Source organism: Rhinatrema bivittatum, chromosome 3 (assembly GCF_901001135.1).
Source record: "Rhinatrema bivittatum chromosome 3, aRhiBiv1.1, whole genome shotgun sequence".
Classification (NCBI taxonomy): domain Eukaryota; kingdom Metazoa; phylum Chordata; class Amphibia; order Gymnophiona; family Rhinatrematidae; genus Rhinatrema; species Rhinatrema bivittatum.
This window is the reverse complement of record NC_042617.1, coordinates 423,361,885-423,382,383: the sequence shown is the minus strand read 5'-3', so window position 1 is coordinate 423,382,383 and position 20,499 is coordinate 423,361,885. Positions and strand designations below refer to the sequence as shown.

At 40.5% G+C, this 20,499-nt stretch overlaps 1 protein-coding gene across 1 annotated transcript in view; it reads right to left on the bottom strand.

The window, feature by feature from the left end:
• Nucleotides 1-20,499, bottom strand: part of CSMD1 (CUB and Sushi multiple domains 1) — a 4,035,193-nt gene that overhangs the window by 972,493 nt on the left and 3,042,201 nt on the right. Inside the window, 1 exon segment of the mRNA XM_029596871.1 lies at nt 7,542-7,736. Coding sequence (XP_029452731.1) covers nt 7,542-7,736 — 195 coding nt within the window.

Here is a 20,499-nt window from a genome sequence, read left to right as displayed (position 1 = left end):
AAGGGCCTAGTCGCGGGTGCCGCGACTGGGACCGCAACAAAGACAGGCTAAGAGAGAATTTGAAAAGAAGTTGGCTGTAGAGGCAAAAACTCATAATATTTTTTTTATTTATGCAAATCAGGAAGCATATGAGGGAATTGGTTGGCCCATTAGATGATCAAAAGATTAAAGGGGAACTAAGAGAAGAAGATAAGGCCATTGCAGAAAGATTAAGGCCTTGATTCATCAAACTATTGCATGCAATAGGAGGGGCATGTTTTATGGTAATAGCTTATTTATCACAAAGTGCACTATCATAGTGTTTCACATAGGTATTACCACACAGTGTGATAACTTTTCACACTTTGCCACAACTGCTATAATTCCTATCTAAAACCATTGGGGGGGGGGGGGAAGAGAGAGAAAGAGAGAGAAAGAGAGAGAGAGAGTACCTAGCCATAATGCCTTCATACCAGGTAGGTATTTATACCTCTATATGAGGCTCACATAGTTGCTCGAGGTGAGGTTTAGGTAGGAGTGTAGGGGTTAGGGGCCACTTTGACATTCAGAGTGAGACACATAAACAGAACAGTGCTCTCTTGTAAAGATTTGATGACCGGAGTGAGGAAACTCATCCAAAATGAGATTTGTGCAATATTCTCTCAACCTAGCTTGATGTTACCCAGGTAAAGAGTCCATCAAGCTAAGTTGAGAGAACATTGCACAAATCTCATCTCTGGGTGAGTTTCCTCACTCCGAAGGTCATCAAATCTTCACAAGAGAGCACTGTTCTGTTCATGTGTCTCACTCTGAATGTCAAAGTGGCCCCTAACCCCTACACTCCAATTCAGGCTTATGATAGTGATGGTAGAGAGGGAGGGAGAAGTGGTATGTGTGTGTGTGTGTGTGTGGGGGGGGGGGCAGGGGGAAGAAGTCAAGATATAGCCAGGAATTTACATTACACCTGACAACCCTGGCCTAGCCAGTGCTGCCCAATTAGAAAATCAAAAGGAGTCTATGGCAAAACAACAACTCGTACTCTGCTTAAAATGTAATAAAACATCACCAAGCGACATCATTTCCAAGTCACAAATATAAAACTCTGAGTAGGTCTAAAAGTGCAGGCATTTTTCTAGTAACGACTTTGATTTCAATCTCAGAACAGACCCTAATAGCACTAAAAAGGCAGCATTTCAACCATGCCGATTGACATCTGGGATAGCTTACAGCAAAAAGAGTAGTAGGTATCAGTAAATAACTGCATTTTTTTTCTCTGCATTTGAAATGAAACTGCTGGATTTCATGTCGCTAGTAGTGAAATGAGATGATGTAGAGATTTTTACTTAGGCTGGGATAGAAATAAACTTGAACCTAGTAAATTATCATATCAATTATTTCACTAATTTGTTATTCTCTTAGGTCTCTAACATACTTATCTTTTATATAAATTTCTCAATGTTTTCCATAATAGCATAGCAGTTGCAAATCAATAGTTTACGGCAAACTATGCTATACATTGTCTAATATATGTATTATTATACCAAAATTTGCATTTAGCGCAAGAGTATTTGTAGTATTATTTTAGTATGATATTGGTGCTATCCGATAAAGATATCTCTTTTGCTTGATTTAAGTATGGTAGAATAAATAAAACAAAACACATGATTTTAAAAGCTGAGAACATGTCAGGGGTAATTACAAAGGAATGTGTGGGTGGAAGGAAATTAAAAGTAAATATCATATAATTCCTGTTGCTTTTCATTCAAAATGGCTTGATGTATGTGATCTGTAATCTATTTGAGGACAGCGAGCCTTATATTTTGTTTTGATAAAGAAATGGGGAAAATGACTATAAACAAGTTGCAATAATAAACCCCACCTCTAATCTGGGTATTTATCTATTGATCAGGGATGTGCAGAGCAAAATTTTATGTTCATATTTCTTATGTCCGAAAGGGGGTCCCACTTGCGGCCAATATGGACATAAAAAAAATCCAATGAGTTGGGTATATGTACATATGTGCAAAAAAAAAAATTTAAACCCCCTCACCCTCCTTAATCCCCCCCCCAGACTTACCACAACTCCCTGGTGATCGAGTGAGGAGTGAGGACGTCATTTCTGCAATCCTTGGCGAGAAGCATGTGACGTCGGCGGCACGTCGAGTGACGCCGGCGTCACATGATTCCCGGCTCGTTCGCGCCGGACGGCTCGTTCGGCCCAAAAAGAACTTTTGGCTAGCTTGGGGGGGTCAGGAGGCCCCCCCAAGCTGGCCCCCCAAGCTGGCCAAATGTTCTTTTTGGGCCGAACGAGCCGTCCGGCGCGAACGAGCCGGGAATCACGTGACGCCGGCGTCACTCGACGTGCCGCCGACGTCACATGCTTCTCGCCAAGGATTGCAGAAATGGCGTCCTCACTCCTCGCTCCATCACCAGGGAGTTGTGGTAAGTCGGGGGGGGGATTAAGGAGGGTGAGGGGGTTTATATTTTTATTTTGGCTCAACAATCGCGATTTCCCACATATCCAACATATATCTATGTTGGATATGTGGGAAATCCGATCGTTTATGTCGAATCAATTTTTTAAGTTAAAAAAAAATATGAGTTGCGTTTTACTAATGCGGTCAATCCGAATGCACACCCCTACTATTGATAGGTTTAATTAAATTGTGAGTACAATAGTATGATTTTCTTTTATTTCTCTCCAAGTGCTTGAATATGCTGTTCAGAACCAACTGTTTGACTTTCTCCCCTATTCTTCTGCTTTCAACCCTTTCTAATCTGTTTCAATCCTTTCATTCCACTGAGACTGCTCTTATCCATCTATTTAATCACCTTTTCAGTTATCAGCTTGCTGATTTCTCCATTATCATCTTCCTGGATTTTTCATCTACTTTTCACACAGTAGACTGCTTTCTCTTGCCTGACACTATCATGTTGCTGAAAATATCAGGATGTGTGTTTGACTGACTTGCATCTTTTCTTTTAGTTATTTTTCTCTGTTCTTATTCATGACCTATTCTATAACCGCCCACTTCGAATCAAAAGCCAGTGAGGTTCAGTTCTTCACTCTCTCTCTCTCCTTTTTTTCTGTCTACTCAGACGTGACCCTTTCATTGCCTCTTTCAAGTGTTCCTATCACTACTGCACTAATCATTTGCAGATTCATCTTACCTTTCATCCATTCTCTTGTTTCTTCCTCCCTCTCTTCTTTCCTGTTTGCTGTCACAAACAGAATAAACTCTGGCAACGGGGGGCGGGGGGGGGGGGGCGAAGCAGGGGGTGGGTCTGCGAAAGCCAGCAGGGATTGCACCACCGTGGTGCTATCGCTGACGGCTTTCGCAAACCAATAGCGCCACTGTGAAAGGTGGTGCTATTGGCCGTGTTACTAATGGTGATGAGGCGCCTTACCTTTTCGCCATCAGCGATGTCTTCGTGGCGTCTGCCCCGGTGCAGCCCTGACTCCTCCCCTTCCGGTGCGGACGCTGCCCAGAATCCGCCCCGATCTAGGTATCGCACGGGAAAAGGGACTTTTCATGTGCGATCCCTTTGGAAAATGACCCCCTTAGCTGGGTAACGAAGTAGCAGCTAGATTCCCCTAGGTGAAAATTGCTCCCCCCACTAGATTAGCTAAAAGTATACACTGGATTTTCACAATACTCATATTTTCAGCTGAATTAAAAAGAGACATTCCCATGGCTTTTTTTAGTTTTGGAGGAGTAATCCATGCCTGTACATTTGGAATATGGATATTTTACCCCCTTTCTGCTGACTGAAGACATAGGAGGTGCAAAGTGCATGACTGTATTTTGCCTGCATACATTGTAGTCAGCTTTCAAAGTGAAACTACCCACTCCTACATGATCCACATGCACAAAAGTAACATGAGCTACTAAAAATTGCCCCTATAATTTTTAATGATAATCTTTCAAAGAGATTTTCTCTACATTTCAAGCTCTGCAGATTGATGCCCACCACCTCATGATGTTATAAAACTAGGCATCAACATTATTTCTATCTCCTCCCTTGACAATAGATTTTGCATTCTCAATGAATGTCCTTATTTTCTTTTCATGGTTTTGCATGTTTTTCTTCCATCAGCTTTCTAATATTTAATATTAGGAAAATATGCTTATATCTTCCCTTGGACTCTTTCTTATACAAACTATTTTCACATCATATACATATACATATAACAGCTGTATGACTATATCAGGTTTGCAAGAATGATGGGGTAAACTGCGCGTCTGGACTATGGTTAAAAACCAAACAGCAGTGAGCAAAGGGAAGCTGGTAGGGATGTGAATCGGGCTTCGGACGATTGAAAATATCGTCGATATTTTCAAAATCGTCAGAAATCGGGGACTCCCCCAAAACGATAGGAAAACCCCATGATATTGTTTGTGGGGGTTCTCTTATCGTTTTGGGGGAGGGCGGGAAAAACAGCACATAAAAATAACCCATAAACCCACCCCGACACTTTAAAACTAATCCCTTAGCTTCCCCCACCCTCCCGACCCCCCAAAAAACATTTTACAGGTACCTGGTGGTCCAGTGGGGTCCCATTTTTAAAGATTGCGCCGGCCATCCAGTGCTCCCTCCATGTGACAGGGGCCGGCCAATGGCACGGATACCCTGTCACATGGTAAGGGCAAAGGCCATCGGCGCCATTTTGATTAGTGGCAGCCGACGACCCGAGAGCGGGAGATCGCTCCTGGGACCCCCGCTGGACCACCAGGTACCTGTAAAATGTTTTTGGGTGTGTCGGGAGGGTGGGGGAAGCTAAGGGATTATTTTTAAAGGGTCGGGGTGGTTTTTTTGTTTATCGGCTCGGGCGCAGTCGATAAACAAAACCGTGATCAGGCCGGACAAAAAAAAAAAAAACGATGTGAATCCGAACCGGAATCCGAACCGATTCCGGTTCCGATTCACATCTCTAGAAGCTGAATGTTTTGGACAGATTCACAAACTTTGGTGACTGTGCATTATTATTACAAAACTTGGTAGTAAAACAAGGAGGGGTGCCTGTGGATTGGATTAAACCTTGTACAAATCAAAGAGTTACATTACATGGCCTAAAAATGCCTGCTAATGGAGGTGGGTAATATAAGTGTAGGGCTCCCATCACTGTGGCCTTGTAAGAAGGCTATGTATATAGAGAAAAAGAGACAGATGCCATCTATGCCACAGCAGCCCCATGAAGGGCTGCTGCAATGATTGCTCCTTGTGTCCATATCAGACATAGACCCCCTAGAGGAGTTGTAATTTCTTTGTTAAAAGTCAGAGGGAAAGGAGTGAGGTTTTTGTTATGTTCCTGTTTCTTGAAAAAATCCTAGACCCCTAGCCTGAGAGACTTTGAGTTGTTTTACCATTTTTGTGAAGAGAGAAGATTGTTCCCTGTTTTGTACTTTCTTTTGATAAGACAATTCCACCCTTCTTTATTACTCTGTTTGAAACTCTGCAGTTATTTTTTTTTCCTGAGAATCAGTGCCACCCTGGTAGAATTAGTAGGAGGAGGCAAGGATACTTATCCAGTCACCACTGAATGTGGTGCAAGTCACAGAGAAGGCTCTTTCTCTAGGTATCAATAGATATGCAAGCTTTAGAGAGAACTTCAAGAAACATTTTATTAGCTGAACAAAGTGCCCTTGGAGGTGTATATACACGTTACGTTCCTAGTGAGCCCATTCAAAACATATGGGCCAATACAGTACAATACAGTAACCTGCCATTGGACGCACGTTTTCCCTTACCCCTTATTCAGTAAGTGGTGGAAAACGCGTGTCCAACCCGCTGAACCTAATAGCGCCCTCAACATGCAAATGCATGTTGACGGCCCTATTAGGTATTCCCGCACGATTCAGTAAGTAAAATGTGGAGCCAAGCCGCCCATTTTACTTTCAGAAATTAGCGCCTACCCAAAGGTAGGTGCTAATTTCTTCCGGCACCGGGAAAGTGCACAGAAAAGCAGTAAAAACTGCTTTTCTGATCATCCTCTGACTTAATATCATGGCAATATTAAGTCAGAGGTCCCGAAAAGTAAAAAAAGTACAAAAAAAGGAAAAAAACATTTGAAGTCGGCCGGCGGCTGTCGGGTCGAAAAACGGACGCTCAATTTTGCCGGAGTCGGTTCTCGAGCCCGCTGATAGCCACCACTGCTATCAAAAAGGAGGCGCTAGGGATGCGCTAGTGTCTCTAGCGTCTCCTTTTGCCCGTTTCTACCGCCAGGCCTCATTTAAATACTGTATCGCACGCACAGGTGAGTGGCCTTTGCGCGCGTGCGCGGACTTTACTTAATCGGCCCGATAGCTAATTAATAACGTATGAATAAGAGTGTCAACCTTGTATTGATTAAAATATTGTATTAGTAGCCAGTGAAGTGAATGCATGATGGGGGGTAATATGCTCATGCATTCTAGCCCCAGTCAATATACTTGCTGCTGCATTTTGAAATAATTGCATAGCCCTAATAAAATAAGCTGGCAAACCCATATACAATGAATTGTAAAAATCTAAACCATATAGAATCAACAATTGAAGGACAAATAAGAAATCAGCCTGCTCCAGTAGCCGTTTCATCCATTGCAATAAACGTAGCTAATAAAAAGATCTCACATCTGCATTAATTTGGTTTTTCATGGATAGTGTAGAATCAATTTGAAGGCCTACATTTTTAATGTTCTGCGAGATTGGTATGTTGACACTAAAATCAAATGGAACAGTAAATTTATTTATTTATTTATTTTTGTATACCGATATTCGCGGTAGCTTCACACTGGTTTACATCAAATGTACAGAGTATAACAAATAAAATAAATATAAAACATTCATAAAATAACCATTAACAAGTAAATGAAATATTGAAACTAATCTAAAATGGCATAAAAGAAAAAAAAACAATACATTGTAAAAAACATAATTAAATATAATTAAAACAAGTTAAAAACTAAACTAAAAAGAAACATATTGCCTTCATCGATACTTAACTCATCACATAAAAGCTTGCAGGAATAGCCACATTTTCAATTTATTTTTGAAAGTCTGCGAATTCACTTCTAGCCTTAATTCTAGTGGTAGTGCATTCCATAACCCTGGACCTGCAAGGGATAGTGCTCTTTTTCTTACTGTATTTAAATGTGCTAATTTGGGGGACGGGATTGTTAAAAGTTCCTTGCCTGTGGAACGAAGTTTCACTGTGGAGCATGAAAATGTAAAGCAGCATTAAACAATTTGATTTCTTCGTTAAATATCGTTTTGTGAATTAAAACTGTCTTAAATTTTATTCTAAAAGTAATCGGCAGCCAGTGCAATTCCTTTAAAATTGGAGTTTTGGTCAAATGATTCATGGATATTTAACAACAATTCATTGTAAAAATATCACTCATATGATTCTATGCTAACTTTTTTTTTAATTAAGAGCTTCAGAAGCTATGCAGTTTGCCTTGCCTCTTTACTAATCTGAGAAAAAGTATTGTAGTGAGAGCTGACAAAAAGAAAAATAGCAAAGACAATGAAAAAACAAACAAAAAACAGGAGATTGATTTGAATGACAGGAAAATACGTACCATTACAATATGGCAATAACTTGTTCCAAGCAGGTTTTCCATCTGTACCAATCACACATGTAATTGTCGCTGGGTCAATAATCTTATAGCCAGAATCACACTGATATGTGACAGTTGAGCCAAGTTTAAAATCTGTACCAATTCGTGTACCATTCATAATATTGCCAGGATCAAAACAGGCTTCCCTTGGTTTCTCTATTATGACAAACAAATACAAATATAACAAAGGACTTATTATAGCAGTTTTTAAGTATATTAGGCATATATCTAGTAGACTATATTTTTTAACCTTCCAAAAGATATGCCAAAGAAGCATGTTAGACCATAGAATGTTCAATCTACTATGGTTGCATTGTAACATTTATGAGTTATTTAGAACAATATTAAAACATGTAATGTTTATATGATGATGTCATAAATCATTGAATTTGATTTATGCAAAAGAAAATGGGAAACACTCTCAACCAAAATGTATAAAAGTCCATTTTTAGTGGAAAAAAAACAAACTATAGGGTTGATTCACACATCTTTTTTGTCATCTGGAGAGTAAAGACTGGGGGAAAACAAACATGTTATAACAACAATTGTACAGAAAATGTTCAGCAAAATAGGAAAAGGTTGTATAAGGCAAAAATAAGTTATATGGAATATTCAGGAGGAAATCACCATAGATGATATATTAACACATTTGATACTTGTAACAAACTTGCTGATATTTTAGTATTGTTTTGTGATATACGTTGCTTGGCTTTTATATTATTTTATCGTTTATGTTCATTTGATATTGTTCAGTGTTACTGTGATCATGTTTTGTATTGTTTTCTTTATATTGTCTTATTTATACTATTGGTGGTTATTTTGATTTTTTGATTGCCTAGTCTATTTTATGGATGTTTGTATGTAAACTGAGTAGACTTGACAACAGAGCAGTTTATAAGTATTTTGAATTAATAAATGCCTGTGCTATTATCTTTTTTGTGTATGGCTAACTGAACTGCTTGAGCTAGTTTCATTGACTGTTGTTAGGGCTATAATGTGAAAGCTTAACTCACCAAAGGCAGATGCAATCCATAAAAAGCAAAGGGATGATTTTTTAAAATTCTACCACATTCACCAGCTAAAAAATGTAATCCTCACCCCCTAAATCCATAAGGTAGTCAGATATAGTCATAAGAACATATGAAGTTGCATTACTGAGTCAGACTGATGGTCCATCATGCCACCCAGCATCCTGTTTCCAATAATAGCCAGTCCAAGATACAGGTGCTTGGCAAATACACAAATAGTAAATAAATCCCACACTAATGCCGTTAATAAGCAGCTTCTACTCCCATAAAGGTGGATTTTAAAATTTTTAACTTTGCCAAAGCTGGGAGATATGCAAGTATCTCAGGCCAGCATACACCTTGTGGATTTTAAGAAGTGCCCAAGTATGAACATATCTCCCAGTATGCCCACAAATTGGGAAGTCAAAAAAAGGGCCAGGGAGTGGATGGAGTCTGGGTGGGGCATGGGTGGGACATAGGCATTCTAAGTCTGTAACCTGAAGTATGCACATAAGTATTTATGCACACAAACATGAACCAAGATTTCCTATGGCATAACTTTACTTCTGCTATGGATGGAATATAAGTTTTAAAATTAAAAAATCAGGACTAGTCAGTGGGGTTTAAAGGGCTGTGGCTAATGGAGTAAAAGGGAGGCTATCTAGCTGGGGAGGGGAGTTTAGGAAGTCCTATCCTTTAATGGGGCAAACTGGGAATGAACTGCAGAAATGGGTATTTCTGTTGGTGCGTGAGCCTAGAAAAATCCCCCTTTTACATGGTAGAGGCAGCATTTGCTCCCACATGCACATGTCCATATAAAATTATGAACACATGTGTATGCATGCAGCTGATTTTATAACATGCACGCATATATGTGAGTTTGTTATCAAATGGCCGAGTCCATTCATGTGAGCCGGCATACACACATACAAATGCACCTGCGTGGCTGTTTGCAAATTACTGTCTAATTCATAAGAACATAAGAAATTGCCATGCTGGGTCAGACCAAGGGTCCATCAAGCCCAGCATCCTGTTTCCAACAGAGGCCAAACCAGGCCACAAGAACCTGGCAATTACCCAAACACTAAGAAGATCCCATTCTACTGTTGCTATTAACAGCAGTGGCTATTCCCTAAGTAAACTTGATTAATAGAAGTTAATGGACTTCTACTCCAAGAACGTATCCAATCCTTTTTTGAACCCATCTACACTAACTGCACTAATCACATCCTCTGGCAACAAATTCCAGAGCTTTATTGTGCGTTGAGTGAAAAATAATGTTCTCTGATTAGTCTTAAATGTGCTACCTGCTAACTTCATGGAATGCTCCCTAGTCAATTTGATTAAAGCAATTTATGGACTTCTCCAGGAACTTTTCCAAACCAGTTTTTATATTAAGCTGCACTGCCTTAACCGCATCCACTGGCAATGAATTCCAGAGTTTAATTGTGTATTGAGTAAAAAAGGGGAAGCTCCAGCAATAATTCCACTGTATGCTTATAACTTAGCCATTTAGTATTAATTTTCATGGCTAACAGTTTAAGCTTAAGGTCACAAATTCAGAAGCTCAAATAACAGTACTAAATCTAACCATTCAAATTTTGACAATCTAAATTTAGCCAAAATTTCATTTGAAAACCTAGCCTTTTCAATTAAGGTAACCATCTCAAATTAGCCTGGTATCTTTTCTGCTCGGTGGCTTTTTAAAAAATGACTACCCTAAGTTTACAGTTAAGGGTATGTGAAAGTAAATTATTGGTTTTGGGCTTGATTCATTAACATTACCTTTGCTCTTTGGATAATGAATAGAAGAAAATAATTTGCTTACTAACATCTTTCTTAAAAGCAAACATTTAAGAGATAGTCATGGAAAACATAGGGGCAGTAACTTTAAATTGAGCACGCCCATATAAACGCATATCTGAGTGTGAGTGCACATATGCTGGAATTTTAAATCATCTGAGGAAGTTTCCACATTCTATTTAAAATAAGCCTAACACACATATGCATACTCTTAATTTTAAGCAATTACACAAGGAAATGTTATTAGTGCATCTCTTCGTAGGACATTTCGGCACATTTTAAAACATACACTTGTGAAGGAATTAACCAGTTTGACCACTTAGTCCTCCAGCTCCAGCTCATCAAGACCCCTCTGGTTCTTTGTCTGCACTTCCCCCAATTTACCCAGATCCATCTCCCAATCAGTTTTTGGCTTTAACAAGTTTTGTTTTGACTTACACCTGAAAAAAAGTAGAAGTAAATATGTGCAGGTAACAGCACTGCATTCAATGGATTTAAAATCGGAATTTATGAGCGTTGGCCCCACCCCATTACACCCCTGCCATGCCCCAAATTTGCCCCCTTTTTTTGTGCATGCTGCTTCATGTGAGTGCATACACACACACATAATTTTCCGGTTTTAAAATAAGAGTTGCTCATGCTTGACCATATAATCACATATGGGCCTTTTAACATGAGCAACTCTTTTAAAATTCACTCCAAAGGGTTAGTCATGATCTGAAAAATGATGAGCAGTATTTAGATGTGAAGGAACCACTATGGATACTTACTCACAGTTAACCACCCTGCCCATAAGCATACCCATAAACATCTATTCACCTAAATACATACCCATCTTATATTCACTTTCTGAAACTGTTTGACCTCAATATAGTTTATCCTACTTTGCCTTGATTTTTCTTCCAAACAGTCTTATTTCCTATTGTAGACTATAAATTATATTCTTAGATATCTATATTTACTTTAAATGCATGTCATGTTTTAATAAGAACATAAGAACATGCCATACTGGGTCAGACCAAAGGTCCATCAAGCACAGCATCCTGTTTCCTGGCAAGTACTCAAAAACTAAGTATATCCCATGCTACTAATGCTAGTAATAGCAGTGGCTATTTTCTAATACTACTTCATTAATAGCAGGTAATGGAATTCTCCTCCAAGAACTTATCCAAACTTTTTTAAACCCAGCTACACTAACTGCACTAAATACAACCCCTGGCAACAAATTCCAGAGTTTCATTGAACATTGAGTGATAAAGAACTTTCTCCGATTAGTTTTAAATGTTCTACATGCTAACTTCATGGAGTGCCCTCTAGTCCTTCTATTATCCGAAAGAGTAAATAGCCGATTCACATTTACCCATTCTAGACCTCTCATGATTTTAAACACCTCTATCATATCCCTCCTCAGCTGTCTCTTCTCCAAGCTGAACAGTCCTAACCTCTTTAGTCTTTCCTCATTGCGAAGCTGTTCCATCCCCTTTATTATTTTGGTTGCCCTTCTCTGTATCTTCACTATTGCATCTATATCTTTTTTGAGATGTGACAACCAGAATTGTACACAGTATTCAAGGTGCGGTCTCACCATGGAGTGATATAGAGGCATTATGTCATTTTCTGTTTATTCACCATTCTCTTCCTAATAATTCCAAACATTGTTTGCTTTTTTGACTGCTGCAGCACACTGAGCTGACGATTTCAATGTATTATCCACTATGATGCCTAGATCTCTTTTGCAGGTGGTAGCTCCTAATATGGAACCTAACATGATGTAACTATAGCATGGGTTATTTTTCCCTATATGCATCACCTTGCACTTAACCACACTAAATTTAATCTGCCAATTGGATGCTCAATTTTCCAGTCTCACAAGGCCCTCTGCAATTTATCACAATTTGCTTGTGATTTAAGTACTCTGAACAATTTTGTATCATCTGCAAATTTGATTACCTCCTTTCCAGATCATTTATAAATATATTGAAAAACATGGGTCCCAGTACAGATCCCTGAAGAGTCCACTGCCCACTCCCCACCACTGAGAAAAGTGTCCATTTAATCCTACTCTCTGTTTCCTGTCTTTTAACCAGTTTGTAATCCACAGAAGGACATCGCCACCTATTCCATTATTTTTTACTTTTCCTAGAAGCCTCTCATGAGGAACTTTGTGAAATGCCTTCTGAAAATCCAAATACACTACATCTACTGGTTCACCTTTATCTACATATTTGTTAACCTTTCAAAAAAGTGATTACTATTTTCTTTAGGCTGGGAACCAACATAATAAGCTTGTTAGTTAACACTGCCTAATATTGTTAAACAAAATATTTAGGAAAATAAAATCATGGGCCTAAGAATTCTAAAAGAAATTTTCTTAGGTATTTCAGTTGTCCTTTAGTCTACCCTACCTATTTACTGCACATGCGATAAAGAAACTAAGAGGGCCATTCATCAAAATGCGTTAGGGCTTTATCGAGGATGTTAAGGCCCTAACACCCATGATAACACCATAACACATACATTTTTTTCACATCCCACAATGTGTATGCAAATTCTGACAATTTAAACAAAGGGGAGGAGTTTGGGCAGGATTTATTAAAATCAGGGTCGTTTAACATTGCGTGCGAAAGCGTAATGCGGGAAATAACTCACCTTTTTTCCTGGCATTAAGCTGTGTGATGTGCCAAAAATGGGATTCACAATATTATTGTGAATCCTGTTTCGGGCAGGGGAGAGGGAACAGGGATTGTGGAGGGTACCTGGGTACTATCAAGCTAGGGCGAAAAAACATTGTAGAAATCTCATCTTTGTTTATCTTTCCTCATTCCAAATCTCATCAAATCTTCACTGATGTGTATTGTGCTGTTTGTACCTCTGCGTATGCATGTGAAATTTCCCCCAAATCCCTAGAACATCACAAAAACCTCACCTCGAGTTACTAGATGACCCCCCTATAGTGGAATAAATAGTTGAGATCTGCACCGATCACAAAACACATTAACATGTAAATAGCCCACTCAGACTGCTGAATAGTGATTTGTCTACTTTGGGTAGATGTGCATACAAATGCCCATATGGAACATAACACATACTTCTCCTTCCTCTATGTCCTTCATCAAACCTAAGAAAGTTGTATATTTAACTTTAAGAGTTGTAACTACCTCTCCAGTAGGTTACTTCATTGCTTTCTTGAAGAGCTGATGGAATCATAACACTGCTCTTTAGGGTAGTAAGCACCGCTCTATGAAGCTTATCCTCAATGCCTTATTGGAAACACAAGGAAGTCATATCACTGCAGTTTTGTGATGCAACTGCCATTCTGTGCAGGTTACCACAGTGCTTCATTACCATCCTTTTGCCACTAGGCTTCTTCTGTGTTTATGGCAAACTTTTTAACATTATGTCACCATCCTTTCCATGATAAAATATTGTCTGATTTTCCTGAGACTGGCTATTAGGTATCACTGTTTTGCAATAACTGAGATCTTCATACTCCACCAATTATGCATGCTATGGTTCTAGCAAAGAACATAGACAAAACATTAAAAAGGATGTACTAGCAAAACCACTGTAAATTAGCCTCCGAATTGTATTTCACTCCAGTCAGATTATTTCAGTTACATAAGAATGAATTTCTTTAGTGTTGGAGAGAATATGGTGAAAGCAAATCTATGACCTACATCTGGTACATTTAATCATGAATTCCAAGTTTCTGGGAAGGAGTGAGAAGTACAATTATTTGAATGTTTAAGGTAACTGTAAATACAAATCCAGAAAATTTACTATTAGTGGGGCCAGCCCAATGGCTCAGTGGTAGAACTGCTCACTACCATACAAAGGACCTAGATTTAAATGGAGGGAGGAGGAGTAGTCTAGTGGTTAGAGCAGTGGGCTATGAACCAGGAGACGAGGTTTCAAGTCCCACTGTCACTCCTTGTGACCTGGGGTAAGTCACTTTTACTCTCCATTGCCTCAGGTACAAACTTAGGGGTAGATTTTAAATACTTGCGCGAACGCGTACTTTTGTTCGCGCACCAGGCGCGAACAAAAGTATGCGTGCGCGTATTTTTTGAAGATCTACCTCTAAAGGTTTATCGCATGTGTCAGGGCATTATTACACGCGATAAAGCCCTAACACACATGATAAACCCCTTTCGCACGTGAAAAGGGCCTTTTCGTGTGCGATAGAATGTAAATGACCAAGAGGGGAGGAGAGGGGCGGGGAGGAGTTGGCTGCAGTACCGCTGCCGTGGATATTGTAAGAAACATTCTCACCTGCAGTAGCACGGCAAATAGCACCACCTTTTATGCTGGCGCTATTCGTGTGAAAGGCTGCAGCCATGGCCGGCGAAATCACACCGCTGCATTGCGAACGGCTGTGGCCTTTCGTAGGCCCACCTTCCCCTTTTTCATGGGATTAATCATTCGGCGAGGAATGATGAATCCTGCCCCAAGTGTGTGTTGTAGAGAAATGACTGTAACACTTCAAATATGGTGCTAAATGACAAGTATAATGGTAGATATACTAATATATGATATCTGTATTAAAATTTATAATTTTTCAATATACTGAATAAATGTTATGAATTGGTGTTTGTTACAACAGTGTCTGTAACATATGAAAACATTAAAAAATAAGTTTAAAACAATTTATGACATAGAAGTAACATACAAAAACAACAAGCGCATAACACAAAAAATAAATAAAATAAAATAATAAATATTTAAAGTGTATGATAAAATATTATAAATTTAATATCAATAAAGGCATATTTACAATAAAATCAAACATTAAATTAGCACAATGATCAATCCAATATACCCAAGATGGCCATATTTCGACAAGATGTCTGCTTCTGGGGTGAATATTTATTTGATTTTCTTTATTCCCTCCTAGATAAGAGGGTAAGCACTGGATCATAAACAAGCTCAAAAACCTAAAAACAGTTGTAAAAATTCCAAGGTACCCTAAGAGGCACCAGAAATGGCAAACTGAAAATTCTTGCTTACTTATTTGCAAACAGAAATCACAGTAGACAGTCTGCAGCACTTCATCATAGATTGAATCAATATTGAATATTGAAAACCTAGCTGGATTAATCCCTCTTTATTTGTTCTATCAGCTAACAGCTTAAAGAAAACAAACATTCTAATCTGCCTTCTTTTAAAAGACCATTGAAAATGTTTCATGCAATATTTGCTCACCTTTTCCATCAGGGACCACTGAGTTGGCTTTGTAAAATCTGTTTTGTTCTACTTTCATGCATCCTTACCCTATACAACATTCATATTATATTTTTTATAATAATCTGAGCCTCTTTTTTTCCTTTTATTCACAACTTTACACTTAATGTCACAAAGACATGAAGGGCCAGATTTTAGTAGCTACGCGCAGGCGTAGATTTGTGCGTGCAACCCGGCGTGCACAAATCTATGCCCGATTTTATAACATGCGTACGCAGCCACGCGCATGTTATAAAATCTGGGGTCGGCATGTGCAAGGGGTTGCACACTTGTGCACCTTGCGCGCGACAAGCCTTAGGGGAGCCCCGATGGCTTTCCCTGTTCCCTCCGAGGCCGCTCCAAAATCAGAGCACCCTCGGAGGGAACTTTCCTTCCAGCCCCCCACCTTCCCCTCCCTTCCCCTACCTAACCTGCCCCCCAGCCCTACCTAACCCCCCCCCTAACCTTTATTGCAGAAGTTGCACCTGCCTCTGGACAGGCATAGGTTGCGCACGCCAGCCGAGTGCTGGCACACAATTCCCGGGCCCAGCAGCAGTCGAGAGACCTCTGGCCATGCCCATGCCCTGCCCCCAAACTGCCCCGCCCATGCCCCACCCATTTTTCAAGCCCCGGGACTTACACGCTTCCCGGGGCTTGCATGCGTTGCCTGGCCTATGCAAAATAGGCTTGGCACGTGTAGGCTTTGAAAATCTGCCCCCCAAGTGTACTTCATCACAAGCATGCAAACATCAATTCTACATAGCTTCTACATACATGCAAACATGCATTCATCTTTTTTATCACATAGAACAAAGCCACAGTATAATGCAATGCCAGAATTGTATGAAGATGTACAAACACAGACACTATTATATGACAAATCTATATTAGAAAGCTGGAATTTTACACACTGTCAACTTACACAAATATATAGCATTTCTTTTACACTCAATGCAAAATTAAGCACTGGAATACATTGCCAAAGGATGTGGTTAAGGTAGTTAGTATAGCTGGGTTTAAAAAAGGTTTGGATAAGTTATTGGAGACATGTGTAAACTATAAACTGCTATTAATCAAGTTGACTTAGGGAATAACCACTGCTATACAGTCATTAGTAGCATGGGATGTATGTCATGTTTGGGTACTTAACAAGACGTCAACATCTAAAATTCTCAAAACTTAGATCAATTCTTATTTTTACCGGAGTCCCAATTTCCCAATTTAGATCTTTTCACTTGTATCTTGTGTCTTTTTTGTTAATATTTTAATATTTTATGGACCTTCATAATACCCCACGGTGTACGGGCATTACTGCTCCAACTTTTAACCGCTAAAGGGTCATCTTTAATCATTGGTCCAGGCACTGTCCTGCATTTGAAATTCTTTTTACTTTTTCTCTTGTGGATATCAGAGCTTAGTTCAACATGATCACATTTCGTGTTCTGCTGCTTCAGGAACATCTCTGGTATCGATAGTATCTTATATTTTCTGGGATTATTCTCCTTCATTATTTCATACTTTTTTCATCCGCGAGCGTTTTGACTGCGTCCTCACGGCTCTGAAGGGATATATGTGTTGTAGATGTCTAGTTTATATTCTACCTCTCCTGTGGTGTTATTCTCAAAGGGTAACTGTGCTACAGTCCAAGAAGTTTAAGGCTTCCAGAGGACAGATTCATTCAAAATCTGGTTTTCACTTGCATAATCTTTATTTAGTACAGTCAAAAACATACACTGCATTTTTTTAAACAGTGCCCAGCATCAATATGATAGGTATGATATGTTAGGAGCTTCTTTCTCCTTAACTCACCACAATTTTCACCATATAATAGGTCAGTTATGTTGGAAGAGATGCCTTCACCTCATTCCTAGGTCATCCTTTGCTCTCCTCTGAGCCTAAGCTATATTCCCTGGCTAGGGAGCCACCATTTATCAAGAATGACTTGTTTTAAGGTGGACTGAGACCAGATGGCTAGAACAGTTCCCTTTATATTGTTCTGGGGGCTTTTTTTCTATGCTTCTTCACATACCCCCTGCCTCAGCTCAGTCTAACCAAATTGAGCATCTACTCTTTCCAGGGCTATATTTAGCAATAGGAATGCATTATTCTTATGATTTCTTTCTGCCCTAACCTAATGCTTTCTCTTTTCCTTTCTGACCCCTGCCAGTATTGGGTTATGAGGTCCTAAACTATGGAATTCCCCCAAGGAAATTAACTTCAACTGGGGTCCATTCACATTTTTTCTGAGGTACCCTTCCCCAACCCTTTTGGAGTCTCAGCTAAGTGTTCCCTGTACAACCCCAGCTTCTCTTTTACCAAACCCAAATTATCCTCTTGTTTCTCTTGACCATCTGCATTGGCTGGTCTCAGAGTGTCATTCTCCATAATATCCACATTGTTAGTCCCATCTTGCAGCTTTTTCTCTCCAAGCTGGATCTCTGGGACCTCCATTATCTCTCCATTCTTCATGGCTCATTCTCCAAGGATTCTCATTCCTTTTTCACTCTGGCCTTCTCAGCCTCTTCCACTTTATGATGGATAGCAGCCCAGTGCTCAGCCTCAGCTCATTCCTTGCCTTTGTTTATTTATTTATTTATATTTATATTCCACTTTTCACAATTTTTCAGCACTTTAAAGTGGAATATATTCAGGTACTGTAGGTCTTTCCCTATCTCCAGAGGGTTTACAATCTCTGGTTTCAGCCGCTCTGCTCCCAGGTCAGCACAGCCCTTGGGGAGTGGGTTAGCCATGAGAAGGCACTGCTGCTGCTCTCCAGTTCACAGTAATGCCTTTGACTCTTACATTTCTACCATCTCTTCTTCTGACAGGCTCCTTCTTAGCCCCCTGGGTACATCGGTTCAAGGAAGCTACATCAGTGCCAGTAAATTCCTTCTTTAATGTGGTGACCTCTCTGGTGAGTTGTATCACCTCACATACCACTTGAGCTACTTCTGCTGCAATCTCTTGTATCTCAGCCACCAGCTTTAGCCATTCTTCTCTCTGCCTGGCCTGGACTCCTGGCAATAGATTATCTGACTCCTCTCCCTCAGCCAGATTTCATGGCTGCATTATCTCCTCAGCCTTTTCCAATTGTCTCCCTTGTTTTGGGTGGACTCTGGTTCTCCCACCACTCCTGCTATTGAGAGAACAAATTGCCATCACACAAAAATACATTGCAGTCACAACTTTTCTCTCTTCTTTCAGAGAAACACTCTGACAGCAGAGGCTTTTCTTTCAAGGGTCATGGCCTGTTCAAACACACATACAAACAAACTTTCCTCTCCTTTTTTTTGCCAGAAAGGGAGAAAGTCAGAAAAAATTTTAACTTGTCCAGTTCTGATTCATTTTAAATACTGTCCACATGGATGGAACTCACTTCCTTAGGGGTCATATATCAAAGTGCTATATGGCGATTTTGCATGCGTAAGGCATTTTCGCATGCGAAAAGCACCTTTAACACATGCAAAAACACCTTTATCGCATGCGAAAACACCATAATGTATGGTGAGATGCAAATTAGGAAAAGGGGAGGAGTTTGGGGATGATTTCTGGCCAAGTGGGCCAGCTTCACAATTTATGAAGCCATATTGCACAGCTTTAGCTACCCCCTTTTCATTAAGCTATGTGATATGGCTTTATTGAACTTTGTGATGTTTTTGCAAATAGCATTTTAAGCTGCTGGGGAAAGAGAGCCTAGTCTACCACCATGAGAGAGAGAGAGAGAGAGAGAGAGTGAGAGAGAGAGACTCGCTATAAGGCCCTCATACTAGGTAAGTATTTATAGTTCTATATGAGCCCACTTAGCTACTCGAGGTGAGATTTAGTGCTCTCTTATGAAGATTTGATGATCTTCGGAGTGAGGAAACTCACCCAAAGATGAGATATGTGCAATGTTCTCTCAACCTAGCTTGATGTTACCCAGGTAGAGAGTCCATCAAGCTAGGTTGAGTGCACTGTTCTGTTCATATGTCGCACTCTGAATGTCAAAGTGGTCCCTAACCCCTAAACTAATACCTAATAGAGATGTGAATCGTGTCCTCGATCGTCTTAACGATCGATTTCGGCTGGGAGGGGGAGGGAATCGTATTGTTGCAGTTTGGGGGGGGTAAAATATCGTGATAAATCGTTAAAATCGTTAAAACCCACTAAAATCGTTAAAACCCGCTAAAACCCACCCCCGACCCTTTAAATTAAATCCCCCACCCTCCCGAACCCCCCCCAAATAACTTAAATTACCTGGTGGTCCAGCGGCGGTCCGGAACGGCAGCGGTCCGGAACGGGCTCCTGCTATTGAATCTTGTTGTCTTCAGCCGGCGCCATTTTCCAAAATGGCGCCGAAAAATGGCGGCGGCCATAGACCAACAGGATTCGACGGCAGGAGGTCCTTCCGGACCCCCGCTGGACTTTTGGCAAGTCTTGTGGGGGTCAGGAGGCCCCCCCCCAAGCTGGACAAAAGTTCCTGGAGGTCCAGCGGGGGTCAGGGAGCGATTTCCCGCCGTGAATCGTTTTCCGTACGGAAAATGGCGCCGGCAGGAGATCGACTGCAGGAGGTCGTTCAGCGAGGGTTCCGGCGCCTCGCTGAACGACCTCCTGCAGTCGGTCTCCTGCCGGCGCCATTTTCCGTACGGAAAACGATTCGCGGCGGGAAATCGCTCCCTGACCCCCGCTGGACCTCCAGGATCTTTTGGCCAGCTTGGGGGGGGCCTCCTGACCCCCACAAGACTTGCCAAAAGTCCAGCGGGGGTCCGGAAGGACCTCCTGCCGTCGAATCCTGTTGGTCTATGGCCGCCGCCATTTTTCGGCGCCATTTTGGAAAATGGCGCCGGCTGAAGACAACAAGATTCAATAGCAGGAGCCCGTTCCGGACCGCTGCCGTTCCGGACCGCCGC